A 21,403-nucleotide genomic window follows, 5' to 3' on the forward strand; every position below is an offset into this window, starting at 1 on the left:
GAGGGAAGGAGGGAGAAAAGGAAAAAAAAAAAAGAGGGATGATGGAGGAAAGGGTAGGAAGAGAGGGAGGAAAGGGTAGGGAGGGATGGATGGATGGAGGAAGGGAGGGAGGAACTGGGAGGGAGGAAAGGGGAGGGAGGGAGTGAGGAAAGGGGAGGGATGGAGGAAGGAAGGGAGAGAGGAAAGGAGGGAGGGAATGAGAGAGAGAGAGGGGAGGCAGACGAAGCAGAACACTGGACAGGCACCACGAGACAGGTCTTCAGGCACATTATTGTTTTTCTTTCATCCCCGCCCATCTTAGTTTTGCTACAATATCTCTGAGCCCAGATCACCACGGAAACCACACAACCTGGATCACCATGGAAACCACACAGCTTCACACTGGAAGACATCTTAATTCAAGATACATAATAAATGATTTGAAAATGTGGAGAGGTTTCATGGTTTAATGCGATGAAAATAAAAAGTGTCTCCTGTATCCTCTCGGTACATAGGATCAGTGGAACGTTGGGACCAGGTAGGACCAGTGGGTGGAGTTAGAATGAGCAGGTAGAACCCGTGGGTGGAGTTAGAATGAGCAGGTAGGACCAGTGGGTGGAGTTAGAATGAGCAGGTAGAACCCGTGGGTGGAGTTAGAATGAGCAGGTAGGACCAGTGGGTGGAGTTAGAATGAGCAGGTAGAACCCGTGGGTGGAGTTAGAATGAGCAGGTAGGACCAGTGGGTGGAGTTAGAATGAGCAGGTAGAACCCGTGGGTGGAGTTAGAATGAGCAGGTAGGACCAGTGGGTGGAGTTAGAATGAGCAGGTAGAACCAGGGGACAGTTATGACCAGGGGAGTTAGCATGTCGAAGGCGTCTCGATCAGCAGGGTATTATGTTCATCATGTTTATCTGACTGTGATGTTATTCAGCAGTCTGTCCTCCGGGGCAGAAGTGTGGTGCTCTAGCTCTCTGGTTCCTCCAGGTGTCTGGGCAGGCAGGGTTGCTGCTGGACCGGGCCCCAGGATACCCCTAGGGAAGGGGACAGGCTACGGAGGCCCACCCCACCTAGAGGCATCATGGAGGGGGACAGACTGCGCAGGCCAACCCCACCCAGAGGCACCAAGCTGGGGGACAGGCTGCGGAGGCCAACCCCTGATCTGAAGCTGAGCTCCGGGGCGGGCAACAGGGGCTTCAGGATGCTGACCAGGCAGAAGGCTGAGCCACTCTTAGGGATGAAGTTCACCTTGTTACGGTCCGGACACAGGAAGGGAGGAATCTCCTGGAGGGGTCTGGGACTGTAACACAAACACACACACATTGTCATTCAACACTAATATATGACACCTATTATTTATGGTATTTACTTAGCAGAGTGCCCTTTTCCTATACAAGAGGAGTAATACCAGTTTGGCCACAAAAGGCTGTACCTGTTCTTCTACTATGGTGGGCTTGGTGGGCTCGCGCTAGTTTTAATGTTCTGAGTTAGTTTCTACTATGGTGGGCTTGGTGGGTTCGCGCTAGTTTTAATGTTCTGAGTTAGTTTCTACTATGGTGGGCTTGGTGGGCTCGCGCTAGTTTTAATGTTCTGAGTTAGTTTCTACTATGGTGGGCTTGGTGGGCTCGCGCTAGTTTTAATGTTCTGAGTTAGCTTCTACTATGGTGGGCTCGCGCTAGTTTTAATGTTCTGAGTTAGTTTCTACTATGGTGGGCTCGCGCTAGTTTGATTGTTCTGAGTTAGCTTCTACTATGGTGGGCTCGCGCTAGTTTTAATGTTCTGAGTTAGCTTCTACTAAGGTGGGCTCGGTGGGCTCGCGCTAGTTTTAATATACTGTAACATCAGAGTGGGGTTATGTACTGTAACATCAGAGTGGGGTTATGTACTGTAACATCAGAGTGGGGTTATATACTGTAACATCAGAGTGGGGTTATATACTGTAACATCAGAGTGGGGTTATATACTGTAACATCAGAGTGGGGTTATGTACTGTAACATCAGAGTGGGGTTATACACTGTAACATCAGAGTGGGGTTATACACTGTAACATCAGAGTGGGGTTATGTACTGTAACATCAGAGTGGGGTTATGTACTGTAACATCAGAGTGGGGTATACTGTAACACTGTAACATCAGAGTGGGGTTATATACTGTAACATCAGAGTGGGGTTATATACTGTAACATCAGAGTGGGGTTATATACTGTAACATCAGAGTGGGGTTATATACTGTAACATCAGAGTGGGGTTATATACTGTAACATCAGTTATATACTGTAACATCAGAGTGGGGTTATATACTGTAACATCAGAGTGGGGATATATACTGTAACATCAGAGTGGGGTTATATACTGTAACATCAGAGTGGGGTTATATACTGTAACATCAGAGTGGGGTTATGTACTGTAACATCAGAGTGGGGTTATGTACTGTAACATCAGAGTGGGGTTATATACTGTAACATCAGAGTGGGGTTATGTACTGTAACATCAGAGTGGGGTTATATACTGTAACATCAGAGTGTGGTTATATACTGTAACATCAGAGTGGGGTTATGTACTGTAACATCAGAGTGGGGTTATATACTGTAACATCAGAGTGGGGTTATGTACTGTAACATCAGAGTGTGGTTATATACTGTAACATCAGAGTGGGGTTATATACTGTAACATCAGAGTGGGGTTATATACTGTAACATCAGAGTGTGGTTATGTACTGTAACATCAGAGTGGGGTTATGTACTGTAACATCAGAGTGGGGTTATATACTGTAACATCAGTGGGGACTGTAACAGAGTGGGGTTATATACTGTAACAGAGTGGGGTTATATACTGTAACATCAGAGTGGGGTTATGTACTGTAACATCAGAGTGGGGTTATATACTGTAACATCAGAGTGGGGTTATGTACTGTAACATCAGAGTGGGGTTATGTACTGTAACATCAGAGTGGGGTTATATACTGTAACATCAGAGTGGGGTTATATACTGTAACATCAGAGTGGGGTTATATACTGTAACATCAGAGTGGGGTTATGTACTGTAACATCAGAGTGTGGTTATATACTGTAACATCAGAGTGGGGTTATATACTGTAACATCAGAGTGTGGTTATATACTGTAACATCAGAGTGGGGTTATGTACTGTAACATCAGAGTGGGGTTATATACTGTAACATCAGAGTGGGGTTATATACTGTAACAGAGTGGGGTTATATTCTGTAACAGAGTGGGGTTATATACTGTAACATCAGAGTGGGGTTATGTACTGTAACATCAGAGTGGGGTTATGTACTGTAACATCAGAGTGGGGTTATATACTGTAACATCAGAGTGGGGTTATATACTGTAACATCAGAGTGGGGTTATATACTGTAACATCAGAGTGGGGTTATATACTGTAACATCAGAGTGGGGTTATGTACTGTAACATCAGAGTGGGGTTATGTACTGTAACATCAGAGTGGGGTTATATACTGTAACATCAGAGTGGGGTTATATACTGTAACATCAGAGTGGGGTTATATACTGTAACATCAGAGTGGGGTTATATACTGTAACATCAGAGTGGGGTTATATACTGTAACATCAGAGTGGGGTTATATACTGTAACATCAGAGTGGGGATATATACTGTAACATCAGAGTGGGGTTATATACTGTAACATCAGAGTGGGGTTATATACTGTAACATCAGAGTGGGGTTATGTACTGTAACATCAGAGTGGGGTTATGTACTGTAACATCAGAGTGGGGTTATATATTGTAACATCAGAGTGGGGTTATGTACTGTAACATCAGAGTGGGGTTATGTACTGTAACATCAGAGTGTGGTTATATACTGTAACATCAGAGTGGGGTTATGTACTGTAACATCAGAGTGGGGTTATGTACTGTAACATCAGAGTGTGGTTATATACTGTAACATCAGAGTGGGGTTATATACTGTAACATCAGAGTGTGGTTATATACTGTAACATCAGAGTGGGGTTATGTACTGTAACATCAGAGTGGGGTTATATACTGTAACATCAGAGTGGGGTTATATACTGTAACAGAGTGGGGTTATATACTGTAACAGAGTGGGGTTATATACTGTAACATCAGAGTGGGGTTATGTACTGTAACATCAGAGTGGGGTTATATACTGTAACATCAGAGTGGGGTTATGTACTGTAACATCAGAGTGTGGTTATATACTGTAACATCAGAGTGGGGTTATATACTGTAACAGAGTGGGGTTATATACTGTAACATCAGAGTGGGGTTATGTACTGTAACATCAGAGTGGGGTTATGTACTGTAACATCAGAGTGGGGTTATATACTGTAACATCAGAGTGGGGTTATATACTGTAACAGAGTGGGGTTATATACTGTAACATCAGAGTGGGGTTATGTACTGTAACATCAGAGTGTGGTTATATACTGTAACATCAGAGTGGGGTTATGTACTGTAACATCAGAGTGGGGTTATATACTGTAACATCAGAGTGGGGTTATATACTGTAACAGAGTGGGGTTATATTCTGTAACAGAGTGGGGTTATATACTGTAACATCAGAGTGGGGTTATATACTGTAACATCAGAGTGGGGTTATGTACTGTAACATCAGAGTGGGGTTATATACTGTAACATCAGAGTGGGGTTATATACTGTAACATCAGAGTGGGGTTATATACTGTAACAGAGTGGGGTTATATTCTGTAACAGAGTGGGGTTATGTACTGTAACATCAGAGTGGGGTTATGTACTGTAACATCAGAGTGGGGTTATATACTGTAACATCAGAGTGGGGTTATATGTTGTACCGCACGGCAAGCGGTACCAGAGCGCCAAGTCTAGGTCCAAGAGGCTTCTTAGCTTCTACCCCCAAGCCATAAGACTCCTGAATAGCTAATCAAATGGCTACCAAGACTATTTGCATTGTCCCCCCCACCCCCTCTTTTACACTGCTGCTACTCTCGGTTTATTATCTATGCATAGTCACTTTAACTCTTCCTACATGTACATATTACCTAATCACCTCGACTAACCTGTGCCCCCGCACATTGACTCTGTACCGGTACCCCCTGTATATAGCTTCCACATTGACTCGGTACCGGTACCCCCTGTATATAGCCTCCACATTGACTCTGTACCGGTACCCCCTGTATATAGCTTCCACATTGACTCTGTACCGGTACCCCCTGTATATAGCCTCCACATTGACTCTGTACCGTAATACCCTGTATATAGCTTCCACATTGACTCTGTACCGTAACACCCTGTATATAGCCTCCACATTGACTCGGTACTGGTACCCCCTGTATATAGCCTCCGCATTGACTCTGAACCGGTTCCCCCTGTATATAGTCTCCACATTGACTCTGTACCAGTACCCCTGTATATAGCCTCCACATTGACTCTGTACCGGTACCCCTGTATATAGCCTCCACATTGACTCTGTACCGGTACCCCTGTATATAGCCTCCACATTGATTCTGAACCGGTTCCTCCTGTATATAGCCTCCACATTGACTCTGAACCGGTACCCCCTGTATATAGCCTCCACATTGACTCTGTACCGGTACCCCCTGTATATAGCCTCCACATTGACTCTGAACCGGTTCCTCCTGTATATAGCCTCCACATTGACTCTGAACCGGTTCCCCCTGTATATAGCCTGGGATGGAACGGGACTTGGGATGGGACTTGGGTTTGGATGGGACTTGGGACGGGACTTGGGTTGGGATGGGACTTGGGATGGGACTTGGGACGGGACTTGAGACGGGACTTGCGGCAGAACAGCTGCTTCATGAAAACTCATAATAATGTTAGCTACTACAGTAGCTATCTAGCTAGTGTTTGTTTGAAGCATAAGGCCAAAGATAATTTGATTCAGCATTGTTCGTGCAGCACTAGGTAGGTTAAAACCTTCATAAGTAGCATTGTTAGATCTCAGAGCTGTTTCCCAAAACCATTGTTGCGAATGTTGCACTTGAAAACGCTTGTTATTTACCGAATACTCGTAGAACAGCTGCGTCGTTAGATGGGTTGGGGTTAACCCTCCAAGGGGTTAGGGTTGGGGTTAACCCTCCAAGGTGCTCCAAGGGGTTAGGGTTGGGGTTAACCCTCCAAGGGGCTCCAAGGGGTTAGGGTTGGGGCTAACCCTCCAAGGGGTTAGGGTTGAGTGTTGCAGTCATTTCAGTTGCTGTAGTAGCTGCCGTGTATAGTGTTGAGTGTTGCAGTCATTTCAGTTGCTGTAGTAGTTGACGTGTATAGTGTTGAGTGTTGCAGTCATTTCAGTTGCTGTAGTAGCTGCCGTGTATAGTGTTGAGTGTTGCAGTCATTTCAGTTGCTGTAGTAGCTGCCGTGTATAGTGTTGAGTGTTGCAGTCATTTCAGTTGCTGTAGTAGCTGCCGTGTATAGTGTTGAGTGTTGCAGTCATTTCAGTTGCTGTAGTAGCTGCCGTGTATAGTGTTGAGTCGTCCGCATACATAGAAACTCTGGCTTTACTCAAAGTCAGTGGCATGTCGTTAGTAAAAGAAATTAAAAAGCAAGGGGCCTAAACAGCTGCCCTGGGGAATTCCTGATTCTAACTGGATTATTTTTGAGAGGCTTCCATTAAAGAACATCCTCTGTGTTCTGTTAGACAAGTAACTCTTTATCCACATTATAGCAGGGGGTTAGTAAAGCCATAACACGTGTTTTTCCAGCAGCAGACTATGTTCAATAATGTCAAAAGCTGCACTGAAGTCTAACAAGACAGTCCCCACAATCATTTTATCATCAACTTCTCTCAGCCAATCCTCAGTCATTTGTGTAAGTGCTGTGCTTGTAAGTGCTTGTTGACATTTAGGGTCAGGGTTTAGGGTTAGAGGTTAAGGTGTACTCTCACAGCCCTCAGGACGTTTAGTGTCAGGGGTTAGGGTTAGAGGTTAAGGTGTACTCTCACAGCCCTCAGGACGTATAGGGTCAGGGTGTACTCTCACAGCCCTCAGGACGTTTAGGGTCAGGGGTTAGGGTTAGAGGTTAAGGTGTACTCTCACAGCCCTCAGGACGTTTAGGGTCAGGGGTTAGGGTTAGAGGTTAAGGTGTACTCTCACAGCCCTCAGGACGTTTAGGGTCAGGGGTTAGAGGTTAAGGTGTACTCTCACAGCCCTCAGGACGTTTAGGGTCAGGGTGTACTCTCACAACCCTCAGGACGTATAGGGTCAGGGGTTAGGGTTAGAGGTTAAGGTGTACTCTCACAGCCCTCAGGACGTATAGGGTCAGGGGTTAGGGTTAGAGGTTAAGGTGTACTCTCACACCCCTCAGGGCGTATAGGGTCAGGGGTTAGGGGTTAAGGGGTACTCTCACAGCCCTCAGGACGTTTAGGGTCAGGGTGTACTCTCACAGCCCTCAGGACGTATAGGGTCAGGGGTTAGGGTTAGAGGTTAAGGTGTACTCTCACAGCCCTCAGGACGTTTAGGGTCAGGGTGTACTCTCACAGCCCTCAGGACGTTTAGGGTCAGGGGTTAGGGTTAGAGGTTAAGGTGTACTCTCACAGCCCTCAGGACGTATAGGGTCAGGGGTTAGGGTTAGAGGTTAAGGTGTACTCTCACAGCCCTCAGGACGTTTAGGGTTAGGGGTTAAGGTTAGAGGTTAAGGTTAGGCTGTACTCACAGTGACTCCTCAAAGACCTTGACCTTCTCACAGCCCTCAGGACGTTTAGGGTTAGGGGTTAAGGTGTACTCTCACAGCCCTCAGGACGTTTAGGGTCAGGGGTTAGAGGTTAAGGTTAGGCTGTACTCACAGTGACTCCTCAAAGACCTTGACCTTTTCACAGCCCTCCGGCGGCTCCCTCTTGAACATGTAGCTGTTGTTGGGCTTCGGAGACGCTGCATACTTCGGGAGAGGTGAGCAGGGACCCAGTTCTGAGGGACAGACAGACAGACAGACCGACAGAGAGAGAGAGAGGGGTGAGCAGGGACCCAGTTCTGAGGGACAGACAGACAGACGGACAGAGAGAGAGAGAGGTGAGCAGAGACCCAGTTCTGAGGGACAGACAGACAGACGGACAGAGAGAGAGAGAGGTGAGCAGGGACCCAGTTCTGAGGGACAGACAGACAGACGGACAGAGAGAGAGAGAGGTGAGCAGGGACCCAGTTCTGAGAGACAGACAGACGGACAGAGAGAGAGGTGAGCAGGGACCCAGTTCTGAGGGACAGACAGACGGACAGAGAGAGAGGGGTGAGCAGGGACCCAGTTCTGAGGGACAGACAGACAGACAGAGAGAGAGAGAGGTGAGCAGGGACCCAGTTCTGAGGGACAGACAGGCGGACAGAGAGAGAGGTGAGCAGGGACCCAGTTCTGAGGGACAGACAGACGGACAGAGAGAGAGGGGTGAGCAGGGACCCAGTTCTGAGGGACAGACAGACAGACAGACAGAGAGAGAGGTGAGCAGGGACCCAGTTCTGAGGGACAGACAGACAGACAGACGGACGGAGAGAGAGGTGAGCAGGGACCCAGTTCTGAGGGACAGACAGACAGACGGACAGAGAGAGAGGGGTGAGCAGGGACCCAGTTCTGAGGGACAGACAGACAGACAGACAGAGAGAGAGGTGAGCAGGGACCCAGTTCTGAGGGACAGACAGACAGACAGACAGAGAGAGAGAGAGAGGTGAGCAGGGACCCAGTTCTGAGGGACAGACAGACAGACGGACGGAGAGAGAGGTGAGCAGGGACCCAGTTCTGAGGGACAGACAGACAGACGGACGGAGAGAGAGGTGAGCAGGGACCCAGTTCTGAGGGACAGACAGACAGACGGACAGAGAGAGGGAGAGAGAGAAAGAGAGAGAGAGCAGGTCAGTCACAATATTCAGGGTGAGGGGGGGACAAAGCTATGGAAATGTGTGTGTGTGTACCTTTCTCCTCTGCGGGGTAGGGGCTGCCTCCTCCCATATCGTTGAGGATGGTGAGGTAGGAGGGAGAGATGGAGTCGGGCCGGCTGCTGCTGTTGCTATGCTTACCGCCACCGAGGCCCCCTCCTGAGGGGGTCTGTGTGTCAATGCTTCGGGTGGAGCTGCTGCGCTGGGGGGGGAGGGGTGGGGGGGCACGGTGCCCGTCTGGGACATCTTGGGGCTGAACCCAAAGCACACATAAATAACAACAGTTGATTTGTGTGTGTGTGTGTGTGTGTGTGTGTGTGTGTGTGTGTTAACAAGAACAAGGACTCACAATAATAACCTCATCTCGTAGTTGTGGTGTGTGTGTGTGTGTGTGTGTGTGTGTGTGTGTGTGTGTGTGTGTGTGTGTGTGTGTGTGTGTGTGTGTGTGTGTGTGTGTGTGTGTGTGTGTGTGTGTGTGTGTGTGTGTGTGTGTGTGTGTGTGTGTGTGATAATAACCTCATCTCGTAGTTGTGGTGTGTCACGGATGATGATGCGCTCAATCTCCTGGTTGAGACCCTCCACACTGTTCTTGAAGCGAGGCGTCGTCGACTTGGGGATCAGGATGGTCTTATTGGGCATCTGGGCCTTACATACAGACAGGGGAAAGGTTAGTGGTAGAGTTAGGGTTAACCCTTAGGGATGGGGTTAGGGTTAACCCTTAGGGACGGGGATCAGGATGGTCTTATTGGGCATCTGGGCCTTACATACAGACAGGGGAAAGGTTAGTGGTAGAGTTAGGGTTAACCCTTAGGGATGGGGTTAGGGTTAACCCTTAGGGATGGGGTTAGGGTTAACCCTTAGGGATGGGGATCAGGATGGTCTTATTGGGCAGCTGGGCCTTACATACAGACAGGGGAAAGTTTAGTGGTAGAGTTAGGGTTAACCCTTAGGGATGGGGTTAGGGTTAACCCTTAGAGATGGGGTTAGGGTTAACCCTTAGGGATGGGGTTAGGGTTAACCCTAAGGGACGGGGATCAGGATGGTCTTATTGGGCAGCTGTGCCTTACATACAGACAGGGGAAAGGTTAGTGGTAGAGTTAGGGTTAACCCTTAGGGATGGGGTTAGGGTTAACCCTTAGGGATGGGGTTAGGGTTAACCCTTAGTGGTAGAGTTAGGGTTAACCCTTAGGGATGGGGTTAGGGTTAACCCTTAGTGGTAGAGTTAGGGTTAACCCTTAGGGATGGGGTTAGGGTTAACCCTTAGAGATGGGGTTAGGGTTAACCCTTAGGGATGGGGTTAGGGTTAACCCTTAGAGATGGGGTTAGGGTTAACCCTTAGGGATGGGGGTTAGGGTTAACCCTTAGGGACGGGGATCAGGATGGTCTTATTGGGCATCTGGGCCTTACATACAGACAGGGGAAAGGTTAGTGGTAGAGTTAGGGTTAACCCTTAGGGATGGGGGTTAGGGTTAACCCTTAGGGATGGGGATCAGGATGGTCTTATTGGGCATCTGGGCCTTACATACAGACAGGGGAAAGGTTAGTGGTAGAGTTAGGGTTAACCCTTAGGGATGGGGGTTAGGGTTAACCCTTAGGGATGGGGATCAGGATGGTCTTATTGGGCATCTGGGCCTTACATACAGACAGGGGAAAGGTTAGTGGTAGAGTTAGGGTTAACCCTTAGGGATGGGGGTTAGGGTTAACCCTTAGGGACGGGGATCAGGATGGTCTTATTGGGCATCTGGGCCTTACATACAGACAGGGGAAAGGTTAGTGGTAGAGTTAGGGTTAACCCTTAGGGATGGGGTTAGGGTTAACCCTTAGGGATGGGGTTAGGGTTAACCCTTAGAGATGGAGTTAGGGTTAACCCTTAGAGATGGAGTTAGGGTTAACCCTTAGGGACGGGGATCAGGATGGTCTTATTGGGCATCTGGGCCTTACATACAGACAGGGGAAAGGTTAATGGTAGAGTTAGGGTTAACCCTTAGAGATGGGGTTAGGGTTAACCCTTAGAGATGGGGTTAGGGTTAACCCTTAGAGATGGGGTTAGGGTTAACCCTTAGGGATGGGGGTTAGGGTTAACCCTTAGAAATGGGGTTAGGGTTAACCCTTAGAGATGGGGTTAGGGTTAACCCTTAGAGATGGGGTTAGGGTTAACCCTTAGTGATGGGGTTAGGGTTAAACCTTAGAGACGGGGTTAGGGTTAGGGTACTCTATAACTAAAGGTTAGGGTACTCTCTATTTAAATCTTAGGGTACTCTCTGTAACTAAAGGTTAGGGTACTCTCTGTAACTAAAGGTTAGGGTACTCTCTGTAACTAAAGGTTAGGGTACTCTCTAACTAAATATTAGGGTACTCTCTGTAACTAAAGGTTAGGGTACTCTCTGTAACTAAAGGTTAGGGTACCCTCTGTAACTAAAGCTTAGGGTTAGGGTATTCTCTGTAACTAAAGGTTAGGGTTAGGGTACTCTCAGTAACTAAAGGTTAGGGTACTCTCAATAACTAAAGGTTAGGGTTAGGGTACTCTCTGTAACTAAATGTTAGGGTACTCTCTGTTACTAAAGGTTAGGGTAATCTCTACCTAAAGGTTAGGGTACTCTCAATAACTAAAGGTTAGGGTTAGGGTACTCTCTATAACTAAAGGTTAGGGTACTCTCTGTAACTAAAGGTTAGGGTACTCTCTGTAACTAAAGGTTAGGGTTAGGGTACTCTCTGTAACTAAAGGTTAGGGTTAGGGTACTCTCTGTTACTAAAGGTTAGGGTTAGGGTACTCTCTGTAACTGAAGGTTAGGGTACTCTCTAACTAAAGGTTAGGGTCCTCTCTGTTACTAAAGGTTAGGGTACTCTCTGTAACTAAAGGTTAGGGTACTCTCTAACTAAATGTTAGGGTACTCTCTGTAACTAAAGGTTAGGGTTATGGTACTCTCTGTAACTAAAGGTTAGGGTTAGGGTACTCTCTGTTACTAAAGGTTAGGGTTAGGGTACTCTCTGTTACTAAAGGTTAGGGTACTCTCTGTAACTAAAGGTTAGGGTACTCTCTGTTACTAAAGGTTAGGGTACTCTCTGTAACTAAAGGTTAGGGTACTCTCTGTAACTAAAGGTTAGGGTACTCTCTGTAACTAAAGGTAAGGGTACTCTCTGTAACTAAAGGGTAGGGTACTCTCTGTTACTAAAGGTTAGGGTACTCTCTGTAACTAAAGGTTAGGGTACTCTCTGTAACTAAAGGTTAGGGTACTCTCTGTAACTAAAGGTTAGGGTACTCTCTGTAACTAAAGGTTAGGGTACTCTCTGTAACTAAAGGTTAGGGTACTCTCTAACTAAAGGTTAGGGTACTCTCTGTAACTAAAGGTTAGGGTACTCTCTGTAACTAAAGGTTAGGGTACTCTCTGTTACTAAAGGTTAGGGTACTCTCTGTAACTAAAGGTTAGGGTACTCTCTATAACTAAAGGTTAGGGTACTCTCTGTAACTAAAGGTTAGGGTACTCTCTATAACTAACGGTTAGGGTACTCTCTGTTACTAAAGGTTAGGGTACTCTCTGTAACTAAAGGTTAGGGTTAGGGTACTCTCTGTTACTAAAGGTTAGGGTACTCTCTGTAACTAAAGGTTAGGGTACTCTCTGTAACTAAATGTTAGGGTACTCTCTGTTACTAAAGGTTAGGGTACTCTCTGTAACTAAAGGTTAGGGTACTCTCTGTAACTAAAGGTTAGGGTACTCTCTGTAACTAAAGGTTAGGGTACTCTCTGTTACTAAAGGTTAGGGTACTCTCTGTAACTAAAGGTTAGGGTACTCTCTATAACTAAAGGTTAGGGTACTCTCTGTAACTAAAGGTTAGGGTACTCTCTATAACTAACGGTTAGGGTACTCTCTGTTACTAAAGGTTAGGGTACTCTCTGTAACTAAAGGTTAGGGTTAGGGTACTCTCTGTAACTAAAGGTTAAGGTTAGGGTACTCTCTAACTAAAGGTTAGGGTACTCTCTGTTACTAAAGGTTAGGGTACTCTCTGTAACTAAAGGTCAGGGTACTCTCTGTAACTAAAGGTTAGGGTACTCTCTGTAACTAAAGGTTAGGGTACTCTCTGTTACTAAAGGTTAGGGTACTCTCTGTAACTAAAGGTTAGGGTACTCTCTATAACTAAAGGTTAGGGTACTCTCTGTAACTAAAGGTTAGGGTACTCTCTATAACTAACGGTTAGGGTACTCTCTGTTACTAAAGGTTAGGGTACTCTCTGTAACTAAAGGTTAGGGTTAGGGTACTCTCTGTAACTAAAGGTTAAGGTTAGGGTACTCTCTAACTAAAGGTTAGGGTACTCTCTGTTACTAAAGGTTAGGGTACTCTCTGTAACTAAAGGTCAGGGTACTATCTGTAACTAAAGGTTAGGGTACTCTCTATAACTAAAGGTTAAGGTTAGGGTACTCTCTAACTAAAGGTTAGGGTACTCTCTGTAACTAAAGGTTAGGGTTAGGGTACTCTCTATAACTAAAGGTTAGGGTACTCTCTGTAACTAAAGGTTAGGGTTAGGGTACTCTCTATAACTAAAGGTTAGGGTAATCTCTGTAACTAAAGGTAAAGGTTAGGGTACTCTCTGTAACTAAAGGTTAGGGTACTCTCTATAACTAAAGGTTCAGGTTAGGGTACTCTCTAACTAAAGGTTAGGGTACTCTCTGTTACTAAAGGTTAGGGTTAGGGTACTCTCTATAACAAAAGGTTAGGGTACTCTCTGTAACTAAAGGTTAGGGTACTCTCTGTAACTAAAGGTTAGGGTACTCTCTGTAACTAAAGGTTAGGGTACTCTCTGTAACTAAAGGTTAGGGTACTCTCTAACTAAAGGTTAGGGTACTCTCTGTAACTAAAGGTTAAGGTTAGGGTACTCTCTAACTAAAGATTAGGGTACTCTCTGTTACTAAAGGTTAGGGTACTCTCTGTAACTAAAGGTTAGGGTTAGGGTACTGTCTATAACTAAAGGTTAGGGTTAGGGTACTCTCTGTTACTAAAGGTTAGGGTACTCTCTGTAACTAAAGGTTAGGGTACTCTCTGTAACTAAATGTTAGGGTACTCTCTGTAACTAAAGGTTTGGGTACTCTCTATAACTAAAGGTTAGGGTACTCTCTATAACTAAAGGTTAGGGTTAGGGTACTCTATGTAACTAAAGGTTAGGGTTAGGGTACTCTCTAACTAAAGGTTAGGGTTAGGGTACTCTCTGTAACTAAAGGTTAGGGTTAGGGTACCCTCTCTAACTAAAGGTTAGGGTACTATCTGTAACTAAAGGTTAGGGTACTCTCTATAACTAAAGGTTAAGGTTAGGGTACTCTATAACTAAAGGTTAAGGTTAGGGTACTCTCTGTTACTAAAGGTTAGGGTACTCTCTGTAACTAAAGGTTAAGATTAGGGTACTCTCTGTTACTAAAGGTTAGGGTACTCTATAACTAAAGGTTAGGGTACTCTCTATAACTAAAGGTTAGGGTACTCTCTATAACTAAAGGTTAGGGTACTCTATAACTAAAGGTTAGGGTACTCTCTATAACTAAAGGTTAGGGTACTCTCTATAACTAAAGGTTAGGGTACTCTATAACTAAAGGTTAGGGTACTCTAGTTAGGGTACTCTATAACTAAAGGTTAGGGTACTCTATAACTAAAGGTTAGGGTACTCTCTATAACAAAAGGTTAGGGTACTCTATAACTAAAGGTTAAGGTTAGGGTACTCTATAACTAAAGGTTAGGGTACTCTATAACTAAAGGTTAGGGTACTCTATAACTAAAGGTTAGGGTACTCTATAACTAAAGGTTAGGGTACTCTCTATAACTAAAGGTTAGGGTACTCTATAACTAAAGGTTAGGGTACTCTATAACTAAAGGTTAGGGTACTCTATAACTAAAGGTTAGGGTACTCTATAACTAAAGGATAGGGTACTCTATAACTAAAGGTTAGGGTACTCTATAACTAAAGGTTAGGGTACTCTATAACTAAAGGTTAGGGTACTCTATAACTAAAGGTTAGGGTACTCTATAACTAAAGGTTAGGGTACTCTATAACTAAAGGTTAGGGTACTCTATAACTAAAGGTTAGGGTACTCTATAACTAAAGGTTAGGGTACTCTCTATAACTAAAGGTTAGGGTACTCTATAACTAAAGGTTAGGGTACTCTATAACTAAAGGTTAGGGTACTCTCTGTAACTAAGGGTTAGGGTAATCTCTAACTAAAGGTTAGGGTACTCTCTGTAACTAAAGGTTAGGGTACTCTCTATAACTAACGGTTAGGGTACTCTCTGTTACTAAAGGTTAGGGTACTCTCTGTAACTAAAGGTTAGGGTTAGGGTACTCTCTGTAACTAAAGGTTAGGGTTAGGGTACTCTCTGTAACTAAAGGTTAGGGTACTCTCTGTAACTAAAGGTTAGGGTACTCTCTATAACTAAAGGTTAAGGTAAGGGTACTCTCTAACTAAAGGTTAGGGTACTCTCTGTTACTAAAGGTTAGGGTACTCTCTGTAACTAAAGGTTAGGGTACTATCTGTAACTAAAGGTTAGGGTACTCTCTATAACTAAAGGTTAAGGTTAGGGTACTCTCTAACTAAAGGTTAGGGTACTCTCTGTAACTAAAGGTTAAGGTTAGGGTACTCTCTAACTAAAGGTTAAGGTACTCTCTATAACTAAAGGTTAAGGTTAGGGTACTCTCTAACTAAAGGTTAGGGTACTCTCTATAACTAAAGGTTAAGGTTAGGGTACTCTCTAACTAAAGGTTAGGGTACTCTCTGTAACTAAAGGTTAGGGTACTCTCTCTAACTAAAGGTTAGGGTACTCTCTGTAACTAAAGGTTAGGGTACTCTCTCTAACTAAAGGTTAGGGTACTCTCTGTAACTAAAGGTTAGGGTACTCTCTCTAACTAAAGGTTAGGGTACCCTCTCTAACTAAAGGTTAGGGTACTCTCTGTAACTAAAGGTTAGGGTACTCTCTCTAACTAAAGGTTAGGGTACTCTCTGTAACTAAAGGTTAGGGTACTCTCTATAACTAAAGGTTAGGGTACTCTCTGTAACTAAAGGTTAGGGTACTCTCTGTAGGGTACTCTCTGTAACTAAAGGTTAGGGTTAGGGTACTCTCTGTAACTAAAGGTTAGGGTTAGGGTAGTCTCTATAACTAAAGGTTAAGGTTAGGGTACTCTCTAACTAAAGGTTAGGGTACTCTCTGTAAAGTGCTCAGGTTACCTGTGACTGGATGATGGCAGCATGACTCCCGTTGAAGGGGGACCTGCGGTCCTTGTCCCTGCGGTGACGACTGCTGCGCTTACTGCGCTGGAGTTGCTGTCGCAATTTAGCAATCTGGAGGAGAGAGTGTCACTATGTTGTTATTATGTTGAGTGTCACTATGTTGTCACTATGTGGAGTGTCACTATGTTGTCACTATGTGGAGTGTCACTATGTTGTTATTATGTGGAGTGTCACTATGTGGAGTGTCACTATGTGGAGTGTCACTATGTGGAGTGTCACTATGTTGTCACTATGTGGAGTGTCACTATGTGGAGTGTCACTATGTGGAGTGTCACTATGTGGAGTGTCACTATGTTGTCACTATGTTGTCACTATGTGGAGTGTCACTATGTGGAGTGTCACTATGTTGAGTGTCACTATGTGGAGTGTCACTATGTTGTCACTATGTGGAGTGTCACTATGTGGAGTGTCACTATGTGGAGTGTCACTATGTTGTCACTATGTTGTCACTATGTGGAGTGTCACTATGTGGAGTGTCACTATGTTGAGTGTCACTATGTGGAGTGTCACTATGTTGTCACTATGTGGAGTTTCACTATGTGGAGTGTCACTATGTTGTCACTATGTGGAGTGTCACTATGTTGTCACTATGTTGTCACTATGTGGAGTTTCACTATGTGGAGTGTCACTATGTTGTCACTATGTGGAGTGTCACTATGTGGAGTGTCACTATGTGGAGTGTCACTATGTTGTCACTATGTGGAGTGTCACTATGTGGAGTGTCACTATGTTGTCACTATGTGGAGTGTCACTATGTGGAGTGTCACTATGTTGTCACTATGTGGAGTGTCACTATGTTGTCACTATGTTGTCACTATGTGGAGTGTCACTATGTTGTCATTATGTTGTCACTATGTTGTCACTATGTTGTCACTATGTGGAGTGTCACTATGTTGAGTGTCACTATGTGGAGTGTCACTATGTTGTCACTATGTGGAGTGTCACTATGTTGTCACTATGTTGTCACTATGTGGAGTGTCACTATGTTGTCACTATGTTGTCACTATGTGGAGTGTCACTATGTTGTCACTATGTTGTCACTATGTGGAGTGTCACTATGTGGAGTGTCACTATGTGGATTGTCACTATGTTGTCACTATGTTGAGTGTCACTATGTGGAGTGTCACTATGTGGAGTGTCACTATGTTGTCACTATGTTGTCACTATGTGGAGTGTCACTATGTGGAGTGTCACTATGTGGATTGTCACTATGTTGTCACTATGTGGAGTGTCACTATGTTGTCACTATGTGGAGTGTCACTATGTGGAGTGTCACTATGTTGTCACTATGTGGAGTGTCACTATGTTGTCACTATGTTGTCACTATGTGGAGTGTCACTATGTTGTCATTATGTTGTCACTATGTTGTCACTATGTTGTCACTATGTGGAGTGTCACTATGTTGAGTGTCACTATGTGGAGTGTCACTATGTTGTCACTATGTGGAGTGTCACTATGTTGTCACTATGTTGTCACTATGTGGAGTGTCACTATGTTGTCACTATGTTGTCACTATGTGGAGTGTCACTATGTTGTCACTATGTTGTCACTATGTGGAGTGTCACTATGTGGAGTGTCACTATGTGGATTGTCACTATGTTGTCACTATGTTGAGTGTCACTATGTGGAGTGTCACTATGTGGAGTGTCACTATGTTGTCACTATGTTGTCACTATGTGGAGTGTCACTATGTGGAGTGTCACTATGTGGATTGTCACTATGTTGTCACTATGTTGTCACTATATGGAGTGTCACTATGTTGTCACTATGTGGAGTGTCACTATGTTGTCACTATGTGGAGTGTCACTATGTTGTCACTATGTGGAGTGTCACTATGTTGTCACTATGTGGAGTGTCACTATGTTGTCACTATGTTGTCACTATGTGGAGTGTCACTATGTTGTCACTATATGGAGTGTCACTATGTTGTCACTATGTGGAGTGTCACTATGTTGTCACTATATGGAGTGTCACTATGTGGAGTGTCACTATGTTGTCACTATGTGGAGTGTCACTATGTTGTCACTATGTGGAGTGTCACTATGTTGTCACTATGTTGTCACTATGTGGAGTGTCACTATGTTGTCACTATATGGAGTGTCACTATGTTGTCACTATGTGGAGTGTCACTATGTTGTCACTATATGGAGTGTCACTATGTTGTCACTATGTGGAGTGTCACTATGTTGTCACTATGTGGAGTGTCACTATGTGGAGTGTCACTATGTTGTCACTATGTGGAGTGTCACTATGTGGAGTGTCACTATGTTGTCACTATGTGGAGTGTCACTATGTTGTCACTATGTGGAGTGTCACTATGTTGTCACTATGTTGTCACTATGTGGAGTGTCACTATGTTGTCATTATGTTGTCACTATGTTGTCACTATGTTGTCACTATGTGGAGTGTCACTATGTTGAGTGTCACTATGTGGAGTGTCACTATGTTGTCACTATGTGGAGTGTCACTATGTTGTCACTATGTTGTCACTATGTGGAGTGTCACTATGTTGTCACTATGTTGTCACTATGTGGAGTGTCACTATGTTGTCACTATGTTGTCACTATGTGGAGTGTCACTATGTGGAGTGTCACTATGTGGATTGTCACTATGTTGTCACTATGTTGAGTGTCACTATGTGGAGTGTCACTATGTGGAGTGTCACTATGTTGTCACTATGTTGTCACTATGTGGAGTGTCACTATGTGGAGTGTCACTATGTGGATTGTCACTATGTTGTCACTATGTTGTCACTATATGGAGTGTCACTATGTTGTCACTATGTGGAGTGTCACTATGTTGTCACTATGTGGAGTGTCACTATGTTGTCACTATGTGGAGTGTCACTATGTTGTCACTATGTGGAGTGTCACTATGTTGTCACTATGTTGTCACTATGTGGAGTGTCACTATGTTGTCACTATATGGAGTGTCACTATGTTGTCACTATGTGGAGTGTCACTATGTTGTCACTATATGGAGTGTCACTATGTGGAGTGTCACTATGTTGTCACTATGTGGAGTGTCACTATGTTGTCACTATGTTGTCACTATGTGGAGTGTCACTATGTTGTCACTATGTTGTCACTATGTGGAGTGTCACTATGTTGTCACTATGTGGAGTGTCACTATGTTGTCACTATGTTGTCACTATGTGGAGTGTCACTATGTTGTCACTATGTTGTCACTATGTGGAGTGTCACTATGTTGTCACTATGTGGAGTGTCACTATGTGGAGTGTCACTATGTTGTCACTATGTGGAGTGTCACTATGTTGTCACTATGTTGTCACTATGTGGAGTGTCACTATGTTGTCATTATGTTGTCACTATGTTGTCACTATGTTGTCACTATGTGGAGTGTCACTATGTTGAGTGTCACTATGTGGAGTGTCACTATGTTGTCACTATGTGGAGTGTCACTATGTTGTCACTATGTTGTCACTATGTGGAGTGTCACTATGTTGTCACTATGTTGTCACTATGTGGAGTGTCACTATGTTGTCACTATGTTGTCACTATGTGGAGTGTCACTATGTGGATTGTCACTATGTTGTCACTATGTTGAGTGTCACTATGTGGAGTGTCACTATGTGGAGTGTCACTATGTTGTCACTATGTTGTCACTATGTGGAGTGTCACTATGTGGAGTGTCACTATGTGGATTGTCACTATGTTGTCACTATGTGGAGTGTCACTATGTTGTCACTATGTGGAGTGTCACTATGTTGTCACTATGTGGAGTGTCACTATGTTGTCACTATGTGGAGTGTCACTATGTTGTCACTATGTGGAGTGTCACTATGTTGTCACTATGTTGTCACTATGTGGAGTGTCACTATGTTGTCACTATATGGAGTGTCACTATGTTGTCACTATGTGGAGTGTCACTATGTTGTCACTATATGGAGTGTCACTATGTGGAGTGTCACTATGTTGTCACTATGTGGAGTGTCACTATGTGGAGTGTCACTATGTTGTCACTATGTGGAGTGTCACTATGTGGAGTGTCACTATGTTGTCACTATGTTGTCACTATGTGGAGTGTCACTATGTTGTCACTATATGGAGTGTCACTATGTTGTCACTATGTGGAGTGTCACTATGTTGTCACTATATGGAGTGTCACTATGTTGTCACTATGTGGAGTGTCACTATGTTGTCACTATGTGGAGTGTCACTATGTGGAGTGTCACTATGTTGTCACTATGTGGAGTGTCACTATGTTGTCACTATGTGGAGTGTCACTATGTTGTCACTATGTGGAGTGTCACTATGTTGTCACTATGTTGTCACTATGTGGAGTGTCACTATGTTGTCACTATGTTGTCACTATGTGGAGTGTCACTATGTTGTCACTATGTGGAGTGTCACTATGTTGTCACTATGTTGTCACTATGTGGAGTGTCACTATGTTGTCACTATGTTGTCACTATGTGGAGTGTCACTATGTTGTCACTATGTGGAGTGTCACTATGTGGAGTGTCACTATGTTGTCACTATGTGGAGTGTCACTATGTTGTCACTATGTTGTCACTATGTGGAGTGTCACTATGTTGTCATTATGTTGTCACTATGTTGTCACTATGTTGTCACTATGTGGAGTGTCACTATGTTGAGTGTCACTATGTGGAGTGTCACTATGTTGTCACTATGTGGAGTGTCACTATGTTGTCACTATGTTGTCACTATGTGGAGTGTCACTATGTTGTCACTATGTTGTCACTATGTGGAGTGTCACTATGTTGTCACTATGTTGTCACTATGTGGAGTGTCACTATGTGGAGTGTCACTATGTGGATTGTCACTATGTTGTCACTATGTTGAGTGTCACTATGTGGAGTGTCACTATGTGGAGTGTCACTATGTTGTCACTATGTTGTCACTATGTGGAGTGTCACTATGTGGAGTGTCACTATGTGGATTGTCACTATGTTGTCACTATGTTGTCACTATATGGAGTGTCACTATGTTGTCACTATGTGGAGTGTCACTATGTTGTCACTATGTGGAGTGTCACTATGTTGTCACTATGTGGAGTGTCACTATGTTGTCACTATGTTGTCACTATGTGGAGTGTCACTATGTTGTCACTATATGGAGTGTCACTATGTTGTCACTATGTGGAGTGTCACTATGTTGTCACTATATGGAGTGTCACTATGTGGAGTGTCACTATGTTGTCACTATGTGGAGTGTCACTATGTGGAGTGTCACTATGTTGTCACTATGTGGAGTGTCACTATGTGGAGTGTCACTATGTTGTCACTATGTTGTCACTATGTGGAGTGTCACTATGTTGTCACTATATGGAGTG

At 44.3% G+C, this 21,403-nt stretch overlaps 1 protein-coding gene across 1 annotated transcript in view; it reads right to left on the reverse strand.

Annotated features, from left to right (window-relative positions):
• Window positions 1–432: 432 nt before the first annotated feature.
• LOC135570205 (protein FAM117B-like) overlaps window positions 433–21,403 on the reverse strand; it is a 53,996-nt gene continuing 33,025 nt past the window's right edge. The window contains exons 6-10 of the mRNA XM_065016315.1: window positions 16,025–16,138; window positions 9,343–9,471; window positions 8,863–9,079; window positions 7,752–7,872; window positions 433–1,276 (exon numbers count right to left, since the gene is read on the reverse strand). Of these exons, the coding sequence (XP_064872387.1) occupies window positions 943–1,276; window positions 7,752–7,872; window positions 8,863–9,079; window positions 9,343–9,471; window positions 16,025–16,138 (915 nt within the window). The 3' untranslated portion in view covers window positions 433–942. The remainder of the gene's footprint in view (window positions 1,277–7,751; window positions 7,873–8,862; window positions 9,080–9,342; window positions 9,472–16,024; window positions 16,139–21,403) is intronic.

The sequence above is a fragment of the Oncorhynchus nerka genome, unplaced genomic scaffold, assembly GCF_034236695.1.
Source record: "Oncorhynchus nerka isolate Pitt River unplaced genomic scaffold, Oner_Uvic_2.0 unplaced_scaffold_1032, whole genome shotgun sequence".
Taxonomy (NCBI): Eukaryota; Metazoa; Chordata; class Actinopteri; order Salmoniformes; family Salmonidae; genus Oncorhynchus; species Oncorhynchus nerka.